Raw genomic sequence first — 22,536 nt, forward strand, 5'->3', positions numbered from 1 at the left:
CTCAAAAGATATGCAAATTAAAAAAAAAACTTACGCAAATTAAGAAAAAACTCAAGTTTTTTATTTTTTTTTATATATTGCCCTTACAAAAACATGTCGAAAATTTTATAAAAAGTTTTACTTCTTAGTACGAATTATGAAAGAAAAATATTAAATTAAATTATAATATAGTTATATTAATAAGCGATTCGGTAGATGAAGAACTGCAGTAGACTCAATAAATAAAAAAAACTCGGATAATATATCATATTAAGATTATTCATATTTGCAAGATTTTGAGAAGTGTTTTAAAACTAATTGTATGCCTCTAAATGTAAAACTAGACGATATACTTCTAAATATATATTTTCAAATTATTTTAATAAATTAATTAAAGATCCCCAAAAACTGACGAGTAAAAAACTCTTATAATTAAAAATGTAACTACACAATTATCTAAAAATTCCTACTTATTTTATAAAATTTTAAACAGTAGAAGTGACATAAAAAAATAATTTTTAAAAACTACCAATAACAGTAAATACACTTATATCATTTATTTATTAGATACATTTATTCAAACGCAGAGCCATCTACCGGGTTCGTACACAGAATTCTCATTGAATACGCGCCACACCTGTTCGGCAAAGGTAAAAGAAATCAATAGGCACAAATAAGTTTAGTGGAGCTGTAAAGTAATAGATGTCGATCAGTATTCAATTAAACACCTTAAAATTATAAATGTAAAAATAACAACAAATTTAAAGAAGAAAAGTTATGTATGTCGAAAAGTTATGTTAATATATTATTTTGTTGGCTTTAAAAATAACTTTTACTGACTGATTAAATTCTTAATAAAAATATTAAATAGGATTTAAGCTAAAGATTTCCAAAAAAAAAGGTAGAAAATTGTGAAAACAAAAATTGCTCAAATGTTATTTTACTGTTTGATAAAGAAATATCTATAAAAAATATGACACTATTAAAATTAAAACCAGTACTATATATTAATACTAAGAAATTACTTAATTGTTAATATATTTATTAATCAAAAAAATATATTTTTATGTGCCGCACAGTTAATTCAATTTTCACCCGAGTCAAAATGATAACCATTATATAGACGGATAGTGATAAAGAATTTCAAAACAACTTATAAACAATTTGCGTTCTAAGAAGTTAATAAATTATATATAATTGAAGCTTTATGTTCGGAAAACCTTTATGATAATGTATTTTCCTATATTAAGATCTTGGATTTACTGATTTTGTACATAAAAATCCCCTAACTTAATTTTTCGCAATATCTAGGCCCATGACTAGTTCAAAATTATCTTTTTATATATCAAATTGCAGATGGTGCCTTGAAATAAGATTAAATGAATATATTACTGTAGAACAACATAGTTTCTATAATGGTCAATAGAGGATACATATCTTCCAATTGCAGAAGACTACTTACATATAGAATAATTACAGGCGCAGTTTGAAATTTTCAAAAACAATTTGAAACAACATCGCAAGTTGAAAATTCTCACACTTTATAAAAACACTTTCCAATTAAAAATCTCTTCACAATAGCCTTAAACTTATTGAGTGGGTAATCCATGAATTAGTATTTGTAAAGGGAGGTGCACAGTGGAGTGGTGCATTCCAAGTGGTTCTTAGTCTACAAAGAGGCTCGAAAAGATCAAGGTTAAAGTGAGGTAATCACAGGTTTCCTCAACAGCCCAATATCGATTCTTATTTTTAAATAAACTGTTATGGAATGGCAAGTAGCTCAAAGAGGCGAAACACAGGTTTTGCATCTTCTCTGTAGGTAGCTCCAGCATTGATTCACACTGTAAACCAAACAGTCTTGTCACATGGCCAGAATGGCTATAGTCAAGTAAACCATATACAAAAGCCGAATGCATAAGAGAATGGAATTAGAGAGTCAATGTGTCTTACTGTGAAGATTATGTTTTCAGTTTTATTTAGATTTAGCTTAAGATGATTTTTCCTTTTTTTTTTAAGATGATTTCAATGGTCATGAAGTCATGGGTCCTCACTATGAAACTGGTCTCATCTACACAGAGAGCCACAAAGCAATTTGGTATAGTTATTATTTTATCATTTATATAATCGAAAAATACCAAGGAGGCCAAAATTAAGCCCTGTGGTATTCCATGTCTTACAAATGTAACTTCAAAGAGTTCAGAAAAAAAAATTGCTTGTCTATTTGCTAGGTAGCTCTCAAGTAAGCTTAGTCCGTTCTTAGTAACACCATAGCAAAAGAGCTTTTTAATTAGGATCTTATAAGATGTACAGTCATAAATCACAGACAACTGAACGCACAAAAGTTTTTTCCTCAAAATTCCTTGACTGTAGTTATAAAGCCTTCCTTCTCACAGCTCCTGTAATTGACCAAATTGCTTACCAATAAAATTAGACTTGTATTCAAAGTTTTATGCTAACTGCGGATTAATTAATTCAAATCCACATTTTCTTCCCTTTATAGTAAAAATAAATTTAAAAGGTAATAAGTGTATCCCTTATACTTGGGGTGGGTTTTGAGGCGTAACGCCCCAGAACCTTTGGGAGGCGGCCCTTTAAATTTATTTTTTATGTTTGAAGATTCGCTTGGGTGATTCTTAAAAAAAAGATTTTCCTGGGTGTCAATCAAATGATATAGAAACAATAAAGCAATACAAATATTAATTTATTATATATGAGCCAATGGGTGTACTTTCCCATTTATTACACTTTCTATCACTAATTCTAAATTAAACCGTCACATATTGCCATTTATATATATGCAACTGGTCAACTCGCATTATAATTTATTTAAATTTTTAATAATAATTTACATTAAGCCTAACTTTTTATGATCTAATTGCCGCTTGAATAATTAATTTACTTTTCAATATTAATCTATAATGTATATTTATTTTTAGAATCGGGGCAATTGTCTACGTAGGAACAGACATAATTGGTTTATTGTCGTTCTTTTATAGGTAACGCGAACATAAAACCAGTTAGGATTAAAAAAAATCATTGTGCAATTAATTTAATTTATTAAAAATGTAGGAAAAGTGGTCTCAAGCCGTTTATTAAATAAAATATCGCTAGGTCCTTAAAATATGATCCCTTTTTCCGACAATGTAAAATTGACCCTAAACTAAGCCAATGTATCCTCTCGCGTGAAAAACGGGCCCGCAAAACCGCAAATTCCGGCAAAATTTCCCTTTCATGTCCTGCCGACGGGCGGTAATGACAGCGGCATTAAGAATCGGCCCATTAAAGGGCGGCTGAAGGGTCCCTTTCGACGCTTTTGAGGCCGTCGGAGGTCCCTCTTGCGCTTGTTTTCTCTCTTTGAGGGCTTAATTGATGTCACTGGCTCAATAGTGGAGGCGTGACAAGTCATTTGAGGCTTTTCATCTTGTTTTAAGCCAGTTTTTAGTATTTAAAGGACGCGAAATCTCTTTGAATGTCCGTTTTGCAAAAAAACTACGTTCTTATACAGGATAACTAGAACTAACCATTTAATCTAAAAAGTTTAAATATTTTATTATACAGGGTGAGTTATAAATATTGCACAAAATTTAAAGAGCATATTCCTTAAGTCAAAAAAACTTTTTATAAACGTATGTCTGAAAATGCTTCCCTGCGGAGATACAGGGTGTTGAAATTTTAATGCAATTTTTCTAAATAGTTTGAAAATAAACGAGAACTATGAAATTAGGTATAGGCAGGTTTTTAAAGATGCTAAATTTAAATTTTGTAATAGTTTGATATCACTAATAGAACCATGTTGGGGCAATTTCGAGCTTTTAAATACAAGAATGAAAACAACTATTTTATTTTTTCAATTAAACTTTTATGAAATCAAAGGTTTTTACACATGACTTAAAACACCAACTAGGAGTAGAGATCATAAGAGTTGTTAAAAGTGTTGTCCTTCCACTTTAATGCAAGCACCTACCCTACGAACCATTGATTGTCTCACTCGTTCAAAAATGTTTCAGGTAACCCCAGAGGAAAAAGTCTAATGAGTTTATGGACCTTGTTGTGACCAATGTTGTGGACCTCCGCGGTCTATCCAGCGATTGAGATATTCTTTATCTAAATATTTTCAAATAATCAAGCTAAGGTGTTAAATACATCTGATAAATTAGCTTAAGGCGTACTTCTTGTAATAATTCAGGCAGTTCCTCTTCGAGAAAATGTCCACTTATATTCTATCCGGATTTTCGTATGCCCATATGTGATTATTGTAAAAGTTTTTTACAATACTAATAATTTTACAGCGTTTTATGAGAAATTTGTTTTATCTGTATATAGTATTTTTACGATAAACTGAGGATTTTCTCCTATTTTTTTATACTATAGTTCCCTCTTCACTATTCTGGAGGCTGTTGATTGACTAATATTTAGTGTTGTAGCAATCTCTCTTATACTTGCTACAGGGTCCTCCTCAATTTGGTTAATTACTGCTTCTTATGCTTCTACAGTTGCAACTGTACGAGGATGTTCATTGTTAACGATCAATTTCTTGAAACTGCCATTTTTACCAAGTCCCTGATGGAGGCAAATAAACAGGTCGTTTGCAATACCCTCCACAAAATGTGTGTCTCAAATTTCTCTTATATTGTAGTTCACTTGAACTGTCAAGTATAGAAAAGTTACTGTGAATTTCAATACAGGTATAGCTCATCCACTAGCATTTATTAAGCGAATATTTTATTTTCTGGAAACGTGAAGGTAGAGTGTTATTAAATTTTGAACAAAAATCGACTTTTTCTCTTACATTCTTTGTATATTCGACATTTTATAAGCTTTTTCAGACATAGGTTCATGAGAAGTTTTTTTATTATTTTAACCCAAGGAATACGCCCTTCAATTTGCGTGCAATATTAGTGATTCACCCTATATAGTTGGAAATTCATCGTCATAATCACTTTGAAAGTACCCTACTATTTTCTTTTTTTTTATTATTATCACGGTAGAATTTTTTTAAATAGTATACCTTTTTTCTCCTTCATTGGCAGGCAGAGCATTTTGCCTTTTTAAAATAAAAATTATGAATTATAATTTACACCATTTAGAAGCTCAAATTACATCGCCAACTAGCACAGTTTTATGATAGAAAAAATATATGAAAACATACATAGAATTTAAATGGAAAAGGAAGATTTAAAGGAAAAAATTAAAGGAGTTTAGTATTTGTTAGAATTTTTTTTAATCGACTAAAACAAAATAAAATTTTTACAACTGTGTGTAATATTTAAATTATCAGAAGTGGGAAACAAATTTAAAAATTGCTTATACAATATAAAACAAAAAACGGATAAATAAGGGATTCCGGTCATTTATTTTATTCTGCGAAAGAATTGTATATATTTTCCTTCTATAAACGGAAAAATTCTATTCCAATGTTAGCAATAGAAAAAATGTTGAGCGAGAGAAAAAATTTGGAGTGTTCTGATGAGTGAGTGCTTCTTCTTCTTTTCTTTCGGTTGTTGGCAATCATATTAGCAAATATAACTTTTTAGGTAGCAGTTCTACTGACCTTATCCTAAATCAAGTCCCTGGGTTCTACAACCATGATTTTCTTATTCTTCTTTTAGCCAATACCCTCCCTTGTATTATAGTTTGCAGTAGAGAGTATAGATTTCTATTTCTCATAATATGCTTCAGGTATCCTAATTATCTTTTTTGTATTGGTGTACATGATTCTATTTATGGGTAATCCAGGTAGTTCCTTTGTCATCAAACAGCATAAGAAATTCAGTGTCTATGTTGTCTCGTTCTGCCGCTTTTTTATTTTTCATCTGATTTATTTTTACCTCGTGGATATCTACAGACCTACCTATTGTAGTTGCTTGTAGTTTTTTCGAACCTACGATCTTTGATTCTTAAAAAACTTTTTTAAGTATCACTTGTACCTATTTTTTATATCATGTTTGTCAATGATAATTTTTCCATTTGCTTCTATGATGCTCATAACTTGTCGCTTTTTAGAGGTTCCAATTACCTCTTTTCTTTTTTTGTGTGGATTAAAGCTGTCATATCTGCCTTACAGTATTTCTATTTCTGTTCACCTATCTGCTGCTTCTATTTTTTTAGCAATTCTAATCTTTTTTTTAATCTGTATCTGAAACTTTTTTTTCTTTTCTTCATTACTTTTTTAACCAAAAATGAACAAACCTAAATTCAACTACCTGAAAAATAGATATAAGATGGTTTAATTACCTTAGAAAAGCGTAATCGAACATTAACTGCCTAAAAGAAATAAAAAATTAATTCGATAGCCTCTAACTAAAAATATGTTGTATTTGGAAAATAATAAAATATTTATATAACTAATAAAATTTAAAAAAATTCAACTGCCTAAACAAGAAATCTGCAAATGTGCAAGAAACAAAATAATATTTACATTTTCTGGAAAATAAGCATAATTATGTCAACATTTATTATAAATATTTTATATAAATTGGCCACAGTTATTAAATACAAACATAAAATATGTATCTAAGTAGTGATTTTCAAAGTTCACGTTTATAAAATCTAGAATCAAACTATAATATAATAAACTATTATTTATGGTGTTTTTAATATAGTTTTTTCTGACGGGAGCTTCTTCACATGTTAAGGCAAACAAAAATTAAATTAGTATTTACTTCAAAAAACTATGTTTAAAAAAATATTCACTATAACCTGTACCACATATCATAACAAGCCTCAGAAATATAATATTATTAAACTAATTTTTATTCACTCTCTGCATTTTATTCGTTTAAGGCAAGGTCGTCTAACATATAAACTCACACCTTTCTGGTTATTTTTTTGAAATATATATTTCCATTACGCTAATAATGAAAATTGCTTATTAATTTTTTTATGTAAATTTACACTTATCTACCTCAATTTATACTTTAATTGGCTTCTGTTTATTTATTCGCGTATGTGGTTTAGCTCTGTTTAAAATTTATATTGAGAATTTAGTTAAGTCATCTGATAGGCTTTAGGATGTTGTGTAATTGTTTTTTTGTGTAAACATAGTTTGGTTTCAGAGATGCAGTAGGAGAATGAAAGGCCATATATAACATCCAAGTTTTATTTCAGTGATGCAAGAATATGAACTGTTGCATGTTTGCTTGTGTTGTTGACTATTAAAAGGTTTTTGATAGAGTCAAAATTTTGCAAAATGTACGCTTGGATGGAACGAACATCACTATAATAGTACAGTACAGTTTGTTGTACTAGAATCAACTTTAGTCAGAATTAAAAATGAGATAACAGAGGAAATGAAAATCCTGACGAGTATAAGGCAGGGCTGCAGTCTCTCCTCATTAGTGATTATTATTTATATTATTCAGAATTTATGTTTAGAAAAGCCTTGGAACACGTAGATTTAGAAAAATCTCTGAATGAAGAAAGATTAAGGAATATTCCCTATGCAGACTATACGGTTATTTTTGTCGATAGCGAAGAGGGGTTACAAAATCTCATGAATGGAATAACACAGTCCAGTCAACTATATGGCCTGGACATACAATATGAAACAGACAGAATTTATGATCATAAGAAAATACAATGTTAATAAGTGTTACCTAAAAATAACCCATGTACTCACAAGCCATCATATAACATTGCACACCAAGATAAGACTCCTGCCCTATTATGTGTTCTCTCTCTTGTTTTATGTGTTAGAAGCATGGTCACTTACTGAAGCCGCAACAAAAAAATTAGAAGCATTTCATTCCAGGAATTTGGAACATTATTTTATTATATTTTAAAGTTAAAACAAAAAGCCAACCGTTTGGAGTCACTTTTGGAGGTCATTTTTCAAGCATTTAATTTAGATTTTTCTAGGTTTTTGGATCAAATTTTAATAACCAGGTTTCCGAGCCTTTATTTCTTACTTCATTTGAGGACTTTCGCATAATTTCCAGGGGATTGTATTCATTCCAGGCAATTGGAAACATTCATTTAATATATACTTAAATTTGCAAGAAAAAAATAAATTCAGACTTTTGAAATCACCACGTTTTATATTTTTTAATGCATATTATTAATTTTTTCCAGGTTTTTGGAGTTAATTATTCGGGAATTTTATTTATACTTTTCCAGAATTTTCTGCCTTTCAGAATTTTGAACAATTTTCTTATATGTTTTTTATAATGTCCAGGATTTTGGAGCCTTGTGATGGTTATATAGAGAAGAAAGTGATTAATATTGTCAACGAATAAAAGCTTTAATATTTGGAATACCGATGGAGAACTGAAAACAGATTCCACATATTTTGCAAACAAAAGTACCAGGAAAACGAAGTATGAGTAGAAGACGATTGTCATGCCTAAAAAACCCTAGAAGCTGGTTTGGTATGAATACAATAAAACTGAGTTGTTTTCGGCTGTAGTGAACAACGTTATGATAGCCAACATACAAATCTTAATCTTAATAAAAAAAAATCATTTATCCAGTAATTAAACCTAACAAACCTATATAATATAATTTTAATTTTTGTGTAGATTTTACTCTGGGGAAATATTACCAAAATTGAAAGTGTACATATTGCCACTGTGGATGCTTTTCCTAAAAACAGGAAAAATCTCATATCATTCAAGTACAAGTAGATGGATGTTTAAATATAAGTTTTGATTAAGAAGCAAGAAGTAACAAATTAATGGATTTAAATTGTTTAAATTCTTTAAACGTACTTCTCCAGTACTTTCTAGATATATTTCTGATATCTAGTAATATCACGTTTATGATTATCATTGATTAATTGTTTTATAACTACTATTTAACTTATTTGTTTTATTTCTTTAAAATGTTGAATTTTGATTCCACATTTTTTTTGAAGATTTCTTTTCACTATTATTCTATACCTACGATCTATAGTTTAATACTATAAATTAGTTTATTTGTTTCGTTAGATTACACCATATACCTACTTCTAATTATTTATATTTTTTGGATTTTTTTTTGCGAGATTAGTTCTGTGTATTAAATACTAAGGCTATTATTTATGAATCTCCATAAATTTATATAGTAGTGAAAGCAAATGGCTTTAAAAACATGTAATTTTATTTAAATTACCGCTACCTACCTATTTTATGATTTTTTTAATAGAAGGGTATCTTCTACTAGAAAAAATCATAAAATACTTCACGAATAAACTTAGATTACTACTTCACACGACATTTTTACTGGATCAGAATTAAATTGGTCAACCTCTAATATAATACCAATTAAATATTTAAAATCTGCTAGATAAACAGCATTAATCAGGAAACACTATATTTAAAATCTTAATCCTTAATTAACTAACGCAAATAAAATTCTTAATTTTGCAAAAAAAATTAATGTTGTCAAAAGCACGTTTAAGATCTACATAATTTCTTATGTAATATTTTTTGTTGATTACCGTTGTCGACAAGACACCCACTCACGAATCGCGACATAAGTGAGAAATTAAAATTCATAAGCGCATTTTTTTCAAAAAATTTTATTGAAAGCGTAATCATATCAAACCCACAGAGAAAAGCTGTGGTCCTTGGTGGGCACTGTATTTTGCATATAACTTAACATGCGAAATAGAATTATTGAGTTTTTTTAACATTTGTGAGAAAATTAATATGATCGATCGGAGATTAGTATGCGAATAATGCTGCATAATTTCTTCAATATATAACTTAAAAGTCACGTAGATTAATATTAGCTGTATCGAATTTGAATGATTTAATTATTTTTTTTTTGGTTTTAGATCTTGGCAGGATCCGGAGCCAAAGGCTGGTTAGATGGATCAAGGGAGACGCAAAATTGGATTAAGTTTATCAGATCTGCCCTAAATAAAGATGAGTCTAACGTACGCCATTTTTTATATAGTGGCAAGGTAAATTTAATTTTGTTGTAATTAAATTTTAAATAATTTTAAACCTGTTTTATAGATATGGTATGAGACAATCAATGATATTTTACCAGGCGAGGAGATTGTTTTAGAACCTAAGGTACTAATCAATCTGCGAGATATGTTTCCTGATTCTAATAATGATGACAGATCTGATAGAGAAACCGGTAAGATTTTAGATAAGTACCACAAATAAAAAAATCGCTTTTTATTAAAACAACCTTTACATGACTGGATCAAAATTATATACTGATTCTCGTATACCTTATACAAATATTAAGCCAATTTAAATACCATATGGTCCTTCATTGTTTTAGGGATAATTCTTGCTAGTTTTAAATAAGGGTGGTAATGCACAAACTTCCAACAGATGTCAACATGAATATGCTTAAATTAGCCCACACCTGACTTTTTTAACCGACTTGATTTCCAAACGATTCGAAATTTTCGTGTCATTTGGGGTCGGATTTATGAGCTTTTGTAACGCGATTATTAACTCATTTTTATTCAAAAACTGTATTTCTTTAAAAGTATTATATAGCAAATTTACTAAGCACACCCTTTTGAAATAAATCTAAAAAGACACATTTCCTTAACAGTCGTTGACGATTAATAAAATATAAAAAAAGCCGCTCTATTATTCCAGATCTAGTCCATAAAATCGTCGGTAATTTTACGCACACGCCCCGTAACACATGTAACGTCGGCGTAAACCATTATAGGAAAAAAAGGGGTAAGACCGTGTCGAGGGAGGTTGTTTTTACAACCCCCCGCGGTAGCACAAAAGGTCTCGGCTAAGTCGATTAATCAACGAATCAGCTGCTGTGCATTTGACAATACTCAGCTTTAATTTACAGGGATCTTTAAGAATGTAGCTTAAATAAATCATTGTTTGAAAAAAAAAATTGTACCTAGTATAAAATGTCTTATTAGAGTTTTAATTTATATTAGTTTGTCATTTTCTGACGAGGAAAAACTTAAGAACAATAAGGGCTTTAATAATCCGCAAAGATCTAAATTAATAATTACTGCAGTATAACTTAAATGGATACTTTCTTCATTTTTTCTATTAGAACCCTTGACAAAAAATATAAATATACTAAAAATGAACTATTAAATTAAAATAATAATAAAAAATAGTACTAATTAATATAGGTGACATATTAATTTTCTACATGGTCACCTTAAACAAACTAAATATTATTTAAAGTGCCTTGGATCTAAATGTCCTCTATAAAGTAAAAATGTCGTCAGAATATTGTGGAAAAGTAGCACCAGGATTATATTAGAACCAGGATATACAGTACGTAAATGGCCATTTGTTAGCGTATCATTGGATGCTTATTGGTGCAGTGGGAGATATCAAATAAATAAATATTTAATATTCAATAAAGATTCTTATATCAGAACCGATTAAAATTTCTATATAAAATTCGACAAGAGTCACATATTGTAATCCACTAAGGAGATTTTATTTTGATTTTTATATAAAGGATAAGAAAATAAATATTGTTGAAGTTAGTGCAAGGCCCAGTGAAAACGAGAAAATGACAAAATCACATAAGTAATCAGTAAGCAGTTAATTTTTTCACAAAATAGAAGCATCGTAGCATGCATTTTTTTAAAGATATTTTTCAGTTGAAACCAGAAAGTAAAAGAATTAAAAGAGAAGCTCAACAAAATTGAAAAGGATTTCAAAAAGTATAAACTTATCATACATTGTCTAAAGGATGAACAAGAGGCGTTTGCAGATTTCAGAGCTTGCTTGGATACAATAAGAGTGAATTGAAGTGACGTTTTTCCGATACAAGAAATTTTTTTTACCTAGGAAAGCTGTTAGCAGAGAAACATTAAGCCTTATCATTAGAGATACATAGCTACGTCCTTAAAAAAATTAATCCTTAAGTAGAGCAATAAATTAAAGGAGACAAACATTTTTATTACCTCCGTTTATACACAAAATGAGCACGCAGACCAAAAAATTCTGTATCACCATTTAAAAGAAGCCAAAAAAAAAGTTTCAACAAGCTTATATTAAAAATAAAATACCTAAAGTTGATGGTCAAAAATAATCGCTTAAAGAATTGGAAACAGAAACTACAAGGGCATTATGCTACGATTAAAAACGAACGGAAAACTTTAAATTTTAATAGTGACCATATTTTACAGTTCCCAGAAAGGAATTTGAGAAGTGCAAGTGCCAGCAGCAACAGCAATAAAAAGTAGAATTTTACCTGCAATATAACTATATATTGAATCTATTGGAAATCTTATTTATGTTTGAGTTTTTTTGTACTAGTTTATAAATTTTTTCTGATTTCAGCGGCATTTAAGACTTTGTTACTTTAATTATGCATAAACTTAAGTTTTTTTTCTAAACTGATTCCTAAAATTGTATTAAAATTGTAATATTGTTCTAATTATATTACTTTTATGTCGTAATATTTAAGTTTTATATTTTACCATTTAATTGCGTACTTTTTTCTATATAGGAGTTTTTATAATTCTTTGGAATAAAATAAAAAGGATACGTAAAAGATTATAAAACGATCGAGAAGGAAGATATTTTAATTAATAATGAAATATTAGTCCAACTCACTTTAGTATTTTTATTACATCAGAATTATCAACAAAAACTTTTGGTGAAATCCTATAATACATTTTTTATGAAAATATATGCTTAGATACAATAGTTTTTTCCGAAAGAAAGTTAGTGGTTAATTAATGTTTAATATTTCTCGGTATACAGTCCTCTTCAATGAGAAAAGTTTTAAATAAAATGATGACGTGATAGTATAAGTAAGGGAAGCTTACATCTATAGACTTCCTCTGGTAATCTTTTTGGAAGTATAATTTTTAACCTAAGAAAAATGAATTGTTGACATCTTTTGGCACTTCAGACATTTATTAAAAATTCCACAAGATACAAAGGTTATTTTTTATACCTGGTAATTAATAATTCAATGGCCTAAAAGTTTTGTCTTTTTTACTTTCTCCTAAAATAAATTATAATATTTTGTTTTATTTTAAAATTTTAAGGCTTAGCACGCTATTATCAATTTGTTTGTCTAAATGTTTAACAAAGCTTTTAATTTTTATTATTTTCTTTTAAAGAAAAACTTGAGAAAAATGAGATTCTGAATGATCCGCAAAAATCTAAATTAGCATAACTTAAATGGATACTATATCCAAAGTATATAGATTTCAAAGTATATATTTTTCAGACTGTGCTATATCTGCTTTCTTTCTTTCTTTATTTCAATTCTTTAGATGAAAAAAAAAGAAGTTAACCAAATCAATAATAATAACGGATTAAAATCTTTGCTTATAAAAATTTCATCAATTATGCACGAAAAATATAAATGTATGAAAACAGAATTTTTAAATTAAAATAATATTAAAACAGAGCATTAACTGACTCTGTTTTTTCGGTAAATAATTTTTTTTTACTTTTTATTAAAATTACAGAAAGCGCTACTGATATTTATATTTCATTTTAATAGAACTAAAATTATAAACTAAGATAACAATTTGACAAACTAAAATATTAACATACTATTAGGATTAATATTTTAATTAGAATAGTAAAAATTATAATATTAATATACTTAACGCAATGAAGAGAATTTTGTCTAAACTATTTTTAAACACACTCTATCATAAGTACTAAAAAAATAATTTTAAATATAGATATTTGAGTACACTAAATGCAAAACTCGACATTTGCAATAGAAGCAATTTTTCAAGACGCGCAAAAATCTGTAAAATTATTTTTAGTGTTACGTAGTTAGGGAAATGTTTGGTAGATGAGTTTATCTAAATTCTTTCGATTTGTGTTTACTTTTTAAATCATTACTTATTTATAAATAAGAAAAAAGGAAATAATGTTTAAAAATATACAGTTTTGCATTTATTTTTTGCAAATACCAAGTCTTGCATTGAAAGTAAAGAATAATAATACCAAAAATTATGTTTTTTGAAAAAGTTTATTAAAGAAAACAACACAAATTCTAAATAATTTTTAAGAACAAAATTTATTTCTCTAAATTCCGATTTTTTATATTCTTCAACGACCACATTATTATCATTTTCATTTTCTTCATTTTGTTGGTCTTCTTCAGCTCCTCTCTGTTGGTAATTATGAACTGCGTTCTGAAGATCCTTGTAAAATTCCAATTCTGGATTGCTAGACCAGTCCAATCCAAAATGATTCTTTAGTAAATTAAAAATAGAGGACTTATCTCCTTTTAAGCAATGCACTCCAGTAGGAATTTGTTCAGGTTTTAAACGAGAAAGGGTTTTTTCTCTATTTACAACTGACTTAAACACACCCAAATCAGATTTATAGAGCACGTCTCCTCTTAATAGAGTGCTATTACCTTCTCGTGTAAATACGAAGCGTTTACTTTCATTAAATTTAAAGTATCATTGGGCAGGCTTTTTTATTACTTGGTACACTGCGTTTTTCCAATTAAGAATTGTCCAGTCTTGACTTAGCCTGAGAACCCTTGAATGATTTTGAATAATCTGCTCATATTCGTGGCGATTAATTATCGCACTTTTTTTTTTAATTTCGCGTTCGGTCAACCCAAAAACTCTATCTGGGGGAATGAATGAATGAATGGCCAACTATTGGAAATGTAAACTCGATAGTTTCAATGGTTTTTGGTGCCTCATAACAGAGCCAGTATGCTAGCATCCCCATGACGGTACTATTTTTATTTTGCCCCCCACGTCCATCGGCAAAAAGTAAAATTTTTGTAGTTTCTCTAAAATTAAAATTTTTCAGCGTAGTATGTATAGCTGAGGCAATAGCATTGGAAATTTTACAATATTCAGTTTCTAGACAGACAAAGGATAACACTGTATTTTGAGAAAGTTTTGTTGAAGAGCTGCCACAAACCACAGTAAAATTATAAAAGTTTATTTGTTGAGAAAAGTATGCACTTTGATCTGGCAATTTAGGCAAAGCCAAATTTTTTTGGCAATCAAAAGAAAAAAGCTGTACATCCTCTCTGTCTAATTTTAAACACTTATAAAATGCTTTACTTTTTAACTTATGGACACGTTGTTCGCAAATTATCTGAGCTTTGTCATTAGTGTTCACTTTCAACTTCTCTTCAAACTGAATACAAGTGGTACACAAATCAGTCATGAGGATACCAAAGCTTAGATTATAATTTTTATTCACATAACTTCTAAAAAACACAATTTTATGGCCAAATTAGGATTTTGTTCACAAAACATTTTTTATAATTTTCGAAAATTTAATTCACAGGGCAAAAACACACGAGTAGTTCGATTTCTTTAATAATGACTTATTTTGCATTCCAAATTTTCAATGAATTGCTTAATTAAATCTTTAAGATGGTCATTTTTGTTTTTAACCCTATCACCACCACGTCGCTCTTTTGGCAATTCATTAGAAAGCAAATAATTTCTTACATTTCTTTCCAACCTGTCTCCACTAAAACGGGTTATTCCGAGAAAAGCTTTTTTACAAACTCTAAATTTTTCCTTAGTTATTGTTGGAACAAAATATTTTATGGAAAGTCCATGATGATTTCTTAATGATTTTCTGGGTTTTGAACCCTCACAAAATTGTAGCACAAAAATGTCTTGTTTTACCTTGTCAACATTTGAATATAATGCTATGTGGAAGCTTTGAATGTCTCTCATGCTTAGTTTCCGATACAAAAACACTGGTTTTTTATTGTGGGCACATTTCGGGTATTGAGGCAAATCATGTGGCTTATGTCTGAAATTAAAAAAAAAACAAACTATAATAATTTGTAAAATTTAATTTTTCCTGGATACTTATTGTTATGCAGGTTTAAACAATATTATTATAAACATTGCATTTACCTTTTAATTTGCATCTTCCTTCTTTTCCAGTTCTCCTTATTTATTTCGCGTTTTCGAACATTAGAAAACGAATAATTAAAGTTAAAATTAATAAATTTTATTATACAATATATATTTTTAAAAACATGCTTTTTAGAAAACGAATCCATTTTTTTACATTCTTGGTATAAATATATATTAAATAAAAATAGTAAAGACTATGTAGCATACCACTTATCCAAAAAATAACAAAATCATCAATCATATGGCCTCTAACATTTGCGATATAAGATTAAATACGTTAACATTTGCGATATAAGATTAATTCTCCTCCCCGATTCCTCCCACAAACCCTAAAAACTAAACCCCATCCTTTATCGCAAATTATTTACGTACATTATATGACGCAAACACTCCGGTAAAATCCGTGACTTTTTGCATCTGTCTGCGTTTATTATTTATTCCCTGCCCGATGTATATTAGTAAAGGATTGGGACAACCCGAGTAATGGATCCGAAAATATCATCATAAATAATGATTTTGACGTGTGACGTCTCTATTTAATCCGGTGAAAGGGTGAGAGCGCAGAGCGTCACAATGGACCTGATAATCCTGTATTGCCGGGAGGTCACGTGACCGCGCTATTATGTACCGCAACCGATTGTTTTTTGGGTTCAATATATAGAAAATGTCACACAGCGGGGCTCTATGTCATACAGTCGATTAAGGTTGTTTTATTGTTTTATAATAGGTTTTTATAATAAAGGTCACCCCTTTTTTTTTCAATTTTTTGCAATTAAGCATAACTTTATGTAGCATTTGTAACCTTTCTTTAATAAGCCGTTGGCTCCATTTGTATACATAAAATAAAACAAATAAGTATAAACTAAATTATCGCATACAAACAACGAAAATCGACAGTCACTGTTTTTTATTTATCGCGTGATTCATTACAAAATCCAGTAAAGCATTTCCCTGATTCCATTTTGATTTCGCCTGTGTTCTTTCGATGATAATTATTTCTCGACCGGAAGAGGTCACCGTATCCGGCATGTGCCGTTTTGACTTCACTTGACACATTAATGAGGTTAAATTGATTCGAATAAGGGTTAAAAATTACGTCGCGTAACTAGTCGAAAACAGGACGTTTGGTATTATTTTTAGGAAGATTTAGAAGCGTGTGAGCCTACATTGTTTTTATTATCAATATATACAACATACGTTAATACAAACAATGTTTATCTGTGTTTAATCTCTAAACAACACCGTCATGCACCCGAAAAACTAATCCTGCCTCGTCAGGGACAGTCATAACATATCAAAAATTCATATCTATTACCGTCGCTTAATCCCATACAGACCATAAAAGACCAATCTACAGTTACATCTCAATTTCAAATGAAGTGAAAATAAGCCCTTTTCTATTTGCGTTCGAGCGCGAACAGTTAAGGGTTTTAGATTTTAACCCCATGGATATTTTTAACACGTTGGGGTATATTACCCAATGGGGTGCTACTATATAAAGAAGTAAATGCTTGATATCTTTTTTAATTTGTACCAGTAGATTTTACGTTATACCTCAGCACCCATATAATTTAATAAACGACTAAATAAAAAAAAGAATTCAACCGTCGCACCGACTGACCACCATCAGACCATCGAATTTCATGGTGTTTTAAGCCCACCTGTTTTGGCATAGTGCACCGTACCAGTAAGGCACCATATGAGGTACTGCCCACCGATGATCTGTTTTTGGATTCGCTCCTTTGGTATCGTGGGAATTGTAACTGCCAAAAGTGGTTTCGGTTCATAGTTTGGCTATTTCTGAATTATTTAAATATTTTTTTGTTTTTAGTTGGTGGAAATACATTATTGTATTAGAATTTTCACTCCTTGCAAAATAGTTTATCCGCATTTATTGTTTGTTCTTTATTTTAAGTTTCTTGAAAAAATCGCATTTATTGTTTTAATTTTTTTTAAATAAAACGTTGTTATCTTATACATTTCATGAACTATATGTATTATTTTTAAATATAATTATAACTTTATAGTTCACGGGATAAATGCAGAAGTATTCTATATCACATTTAATAATTTTTAGAGTAAAAGAAAATCTAAATAGCTTGCCAAAGTTTAATATTCTAATTTTTGAAAATTTTCAATTTACTGTGTTTTTAGTGCTGAATATCCTTCTAGAGTATACCTATAATACTCATTAAACATTAGTGAAAATTAATGTAGAATTTTTCATTGCAACGTCAGAAATAACAACAAAAATTTTGATAAAACCCTATAATACATAAAAAAAAAATTCATGAAAATGTGTGCTTAAATATAATAGCTTTTTTTCGATGTTAAGATGGCAAATTGGTAGTTATTTAATTTTTGATATTCTTGGATATACAATCCATTCAAAAAACATTATTGTTCTAAATAAATTTATAAAATTTTATAAACTAACTATAATTTAAACGAAATACAAAAATGATTTTATATACCTTCTGATTATAAATTTAATGGCCTGTAAGTTTTTTTTATTTTCTACTTTCTCTTAAGATCAACTATAATACTTTATTTTATTTTTTAATTGTTAAGCACCTATTATAAATTATTTAAATATGGTTTAAATAATGTAAGAGTATATATTAGGAATAACATGTCTAATTGGGTTTTTGATTTTTATTATCTTAGAATTTTCTTGTAACGAAAACCTTTAGAGAAGTAAGAGCCTTAATTATCCACAAACATCTAAATTAGAATTTAATGTGGCATAACTTAAATGGATACTATCTTTGTTTGCTTTTTTACTAGAATTCTTTAAAGTAAAAACAAAATATGTTAATTTAATCATTAATAATAAAAGGAAAGATATCTTTGCTTTTAGAAATTTTATTAAAAGAAAGGGATATAATAAAAATATTAAATATTGGAAATTAAATGTTAATATACTTTTGTCTATAATTTGCAGATTTTCAAACAATAATTTTAAAAACAAATAAACAAAACTGATTTTTATACAAAAGACCTCAGTTAATAATAACGTAATAAAGTGAAAGTAAAAAAACTAGTAATAATTTAATTCTAATACAAACAGTTTTTAAAAATAAAATAAAATTACAAAAATATAAAACTAATAAATGGCAAAAAATATGGTCCTATTCACAATATTACCATATATATAAACATATATACGTTCCTATATTTTTATTCCCATAGGGTAATAAATATATTTATATTTATTTTTTTTAGTTAATTATATTATTTGTGTGTTTTTCCCATCAACTCCTTTAGTATAAATTCTATTAGTAATATCTAAGTAATATAAAAATATAGTAGGAAACACATATTCAGTTCATCTTTTCCTCAAGGTTGATTAAATAATAGAGAATTTATAAATACATTTAAAATCATTAGTAGTGTTTTTTAACTTATTTTTTAAATTTTTTAATGTTTTGATTTCTACAGATTTTTAAGAAAACTTTGTATTTTGATTTTTGTTAATTAGCGATTCCTTTTTTTTATGTTCCTTTTTGATGTTCCTAGCGATTGATTTTTAATCAAATTTCTATATTTTTTTATAAAGATAGATAGATGCTCTTTGATTGACTTTTTATTTATGAATAAGGTTTTTTTCACTAATTTTATTTGTATTTATATCAAAGTTTTCTAAGTTAATTAATTAGTTCAATTTATTTACCTTGTTTTGTCCGTGTTTGCATCTATTCTTATATTTCTATTTAATGCAAAACCATTGAACTTTTTTACAATTTTTTTAATTCGGTTTAGTACTGTATTTAGGTTTTTATTCTTTTGTTATTTTTTATTCGTAATATAAAATGTAAAAAAAAACAAAAAAATACCAAGCAGTAAAAAATACTAATATAAAATAATACAGACTAAGACAGACTATTTATTATAAAATATTAAATATTGAGAAATAATGGTTTATATAATTTTATCAAAAACGACGATTTGCAGAAAGAATAATTCTAAATACAGGTGAACCAAACTACTTTTAATTAAAAAAAACTTACAGCAATAGCATAATAAAGTCTATGTAAAAATTCTAGTAATAAGTGTAAAACTGATAAAAAATATATGATACCTTACATACGGAAATAAAATTTTTTTAAAGATTCATTCATTTAAATTTTTTATTGATTTTGATGTTTTAATGATTTTTTTTTGTAAACAAATATAACCATTCAAAATATTTAATCTACTGAATTTATTTTCTTAAATATTAACTTTTAATTCAAATTTAGATATTTTTTGTAAATATAGATGCTATATAAATGGCTATATATAAATATTATGTTTTGATGTTGTTTTTTTCACTAATTTTATTTGTATCTATATAAACTGCTTTAAATTGATAAACCAATGTTTTTTTTTATTTTGTTTTTTTCCCAAATATTCAACCATTCTTTGTTTTCTATATATTTAATATCTAGCCATTGAACTTCTGTATACATATGTTTATTTTGAAAAGTATTTTGATTAAATAAAAATATTTTTATTATATTTAAATTTTAATATACATTTATTAGAAATTTGCAGTTAAACAAAACTAATTTAAACTTAAAAAAAAAACTCAAAGTTAAGAATAACGTAATAAAACCAGTGTATACGTATCCATAGTACGGTATAAAAATGATTGCAACAAAATATATAAAAAGGTAAACTATGAAATAAAAACATTTCGAACATTTTAAACTAGAAAAAATATAATTTAGAAAAATAAATAAATTCATAAAAAATATATGTAAAAACTTTCATAAATATATCCAAAATTAGGTTAAAAAGTAAAAACCAGAACTAAAAGAATAAACCCTTACAATACTTCAAAATCAAATATACAGGTTAAATAATTAATGTAACTGTAATAAGTAAATTATTTATTTTGGAAATCACGGTTTAAAAATAACAAAATTTAATAAAAAAATAAATATTTAATCAAGAAAAATTACAGCAAAAGATAGGAATATTAAAGTAAGACTTAAAAAAATATAAAAAAATACACAAAACTGTAATGTAAGAAATAAACAGTAAACTAAATACTATTTAATTAAAAAAATTTGAACGTCTAATATGTAATATTATATTTAAAAATCTCAGTTTTTATGTATAAATTTTAAAAGTACAGTAAGAATCTTGTGCAAAAAGTACGTAAAACGGTGCAGAAATAACCTCTATAATATATACGTGGATAATTTTTGATAAAAATGTCGAATAAAGAATGCTAAGTTTACTTACTGCCCCAATGGTTTTTATATGGTATATTACAACATACTCCTGTTTACCTAACCCGCGACGGCTGACAAAACGACGTTAAAAAATCATGACGACAGTTATCAATCAGGATCTAACGTCAACTTTTTCCGGGCATTTGACCGGAAACTCACCCTCCACATCCCTTATTTTAATAATTTAACTTCCAACCCCCGTTTGACACCGGTGAATAATTTCGTATGGGCTTACGGGTTTTTTTTTTCGTATGCTTGGTGGCCCAAAATGATTTTTTTCAACCACAACTACCGTATATTAAAATTAGGTAAAAAATTGCTAATAGTCGAGTTTAATTTATAAAGACCTTGATGAAAAAAAAAGGTTTTATATGAAGGTTGCTTATGGGCTTATCGAATGTTGAATTAACTTAATTTGAAAATAAAAAAAGTGGATATATATATATATTTTAATGCCCTACTTTAAAACAGCATATGCTCTTTATAAAAACTTTAAAATTTTGGAAATATTTTACATTTAACTTAATCTTTAAATTCAATTTACTACCATCTGATCCATAATAACAACAAAAACAAATGCAATTTAAATATTTACGATAGGATCAGTAAAACAATCATTATTATGCCAATTACGAAAACACACGGGGGTAAAAATATTGTTGTGAATCGTCTGACTGAACTCTTGACAAGTATGGGGTTGATGGCGTGAGGGGTAGGGGTTAAACGCAAGGTGATATGGCGTTTTCACTGTTTTATACGGATTCATTTTGGGGTGAAAAGTCATCAGTTTAGGTGCTTTCTCTTGTCCATCAACCTGTGGATCTTATTGTGATTTTAGTGACTGAAAGTTTTTTACTTCTTTGGTATGTTATTCTTGATTTTTATTTTTTTATTACTTTTATAGTTTACTCTTTTAATTTCATGTGTGTTATTAGAAAAGCGATTTATTAACTTTTTTATGTTTTTTAACTACATCTGTTTTTTTTTTAAAGGTTTAAATTATGTTACTTGCTCAAAATATTTTTTCTTAAATTTGTTATCTAAAATTGTATTATTAATAATTTTTCGAGTATATTTATATTAACAACATTTAAAAAATGTTTCTTACGTTTATTATTCATTATGTCTTTAAAAGCTATATGTTATATTTTAATGAAACAAAAACATAAATATAAGAGATTTAATGTATTGTGTTAAGTAAATTAGTTTAAATACCGCAAAAACACACAATCACTAATTTAATTTTGTTCTACCAACTAATTTGTAGATATTTAAAAAGCTTATGCAATATGTAACATTATAAAAAATATTATTATACAAAATTGCTAAAAATGGCAAAACAAGTACCATTTGTTATGTTCACCGATTGTAACGTGACTATTCTAAAAATTGTTGCTTTCTACTTAAAAGTGACGTTTTACCCAATTGAGACTAAATTGTTTCTAAAGAGTAACCATTGTGAAAACCAATAACAAGTGAGATTTTTTTAACACTTCTTTACCAAATAATTTATTTTTAAATTTCATTATGTATTATTCTATTAATAATAGTTATTCAATAATTTTATTA

The 22,536-nt window shown here is 27.8% G+C and overlaps 1 protein-coding gene across 5 annotated transcripts in view; it reads left to right on the top strand.

Moving 5' to 3' along the window:
* LOC126737115 (transcription factor hamlet-like) overlaps positions 1–22,536 on the top strand; it is a 185,977-nt gene that overhangs the window by 159,226 nt on the left and 4,215 nt on the right. For all 5 annotated transcript variants that reach the window (XM_050441848.1, XM_050441850.1, XM_050441851.1 and 2 more), the window contains 2 exons: positions 9,734–9,862; positions 9,918–10,044. In XM_050441848.1, coding sequence (XP_050297805.1) covers positions 9,734–9,862; positions 9,918–10,044 — 256 coding nt within the window. The remainder of the gene's footprint in view (positions 1–9,733; positions 9,863–9,917; positions 10,045–22,536) is intronic.

Source organism: Anthonomus grandis, chromosome 6 (assembly GCF_022605725.1).
Source record: "Anthonomus grandis grandis chromosome 6, icAntGran1.3, whole genome shotgun sequence".
Lineage (NCBI taxonomy): Eukaryota > Metazoa > Arthropoda > Insecta > Coleoptera > Curculionidae > Anthonomus > Anthonomus grandis.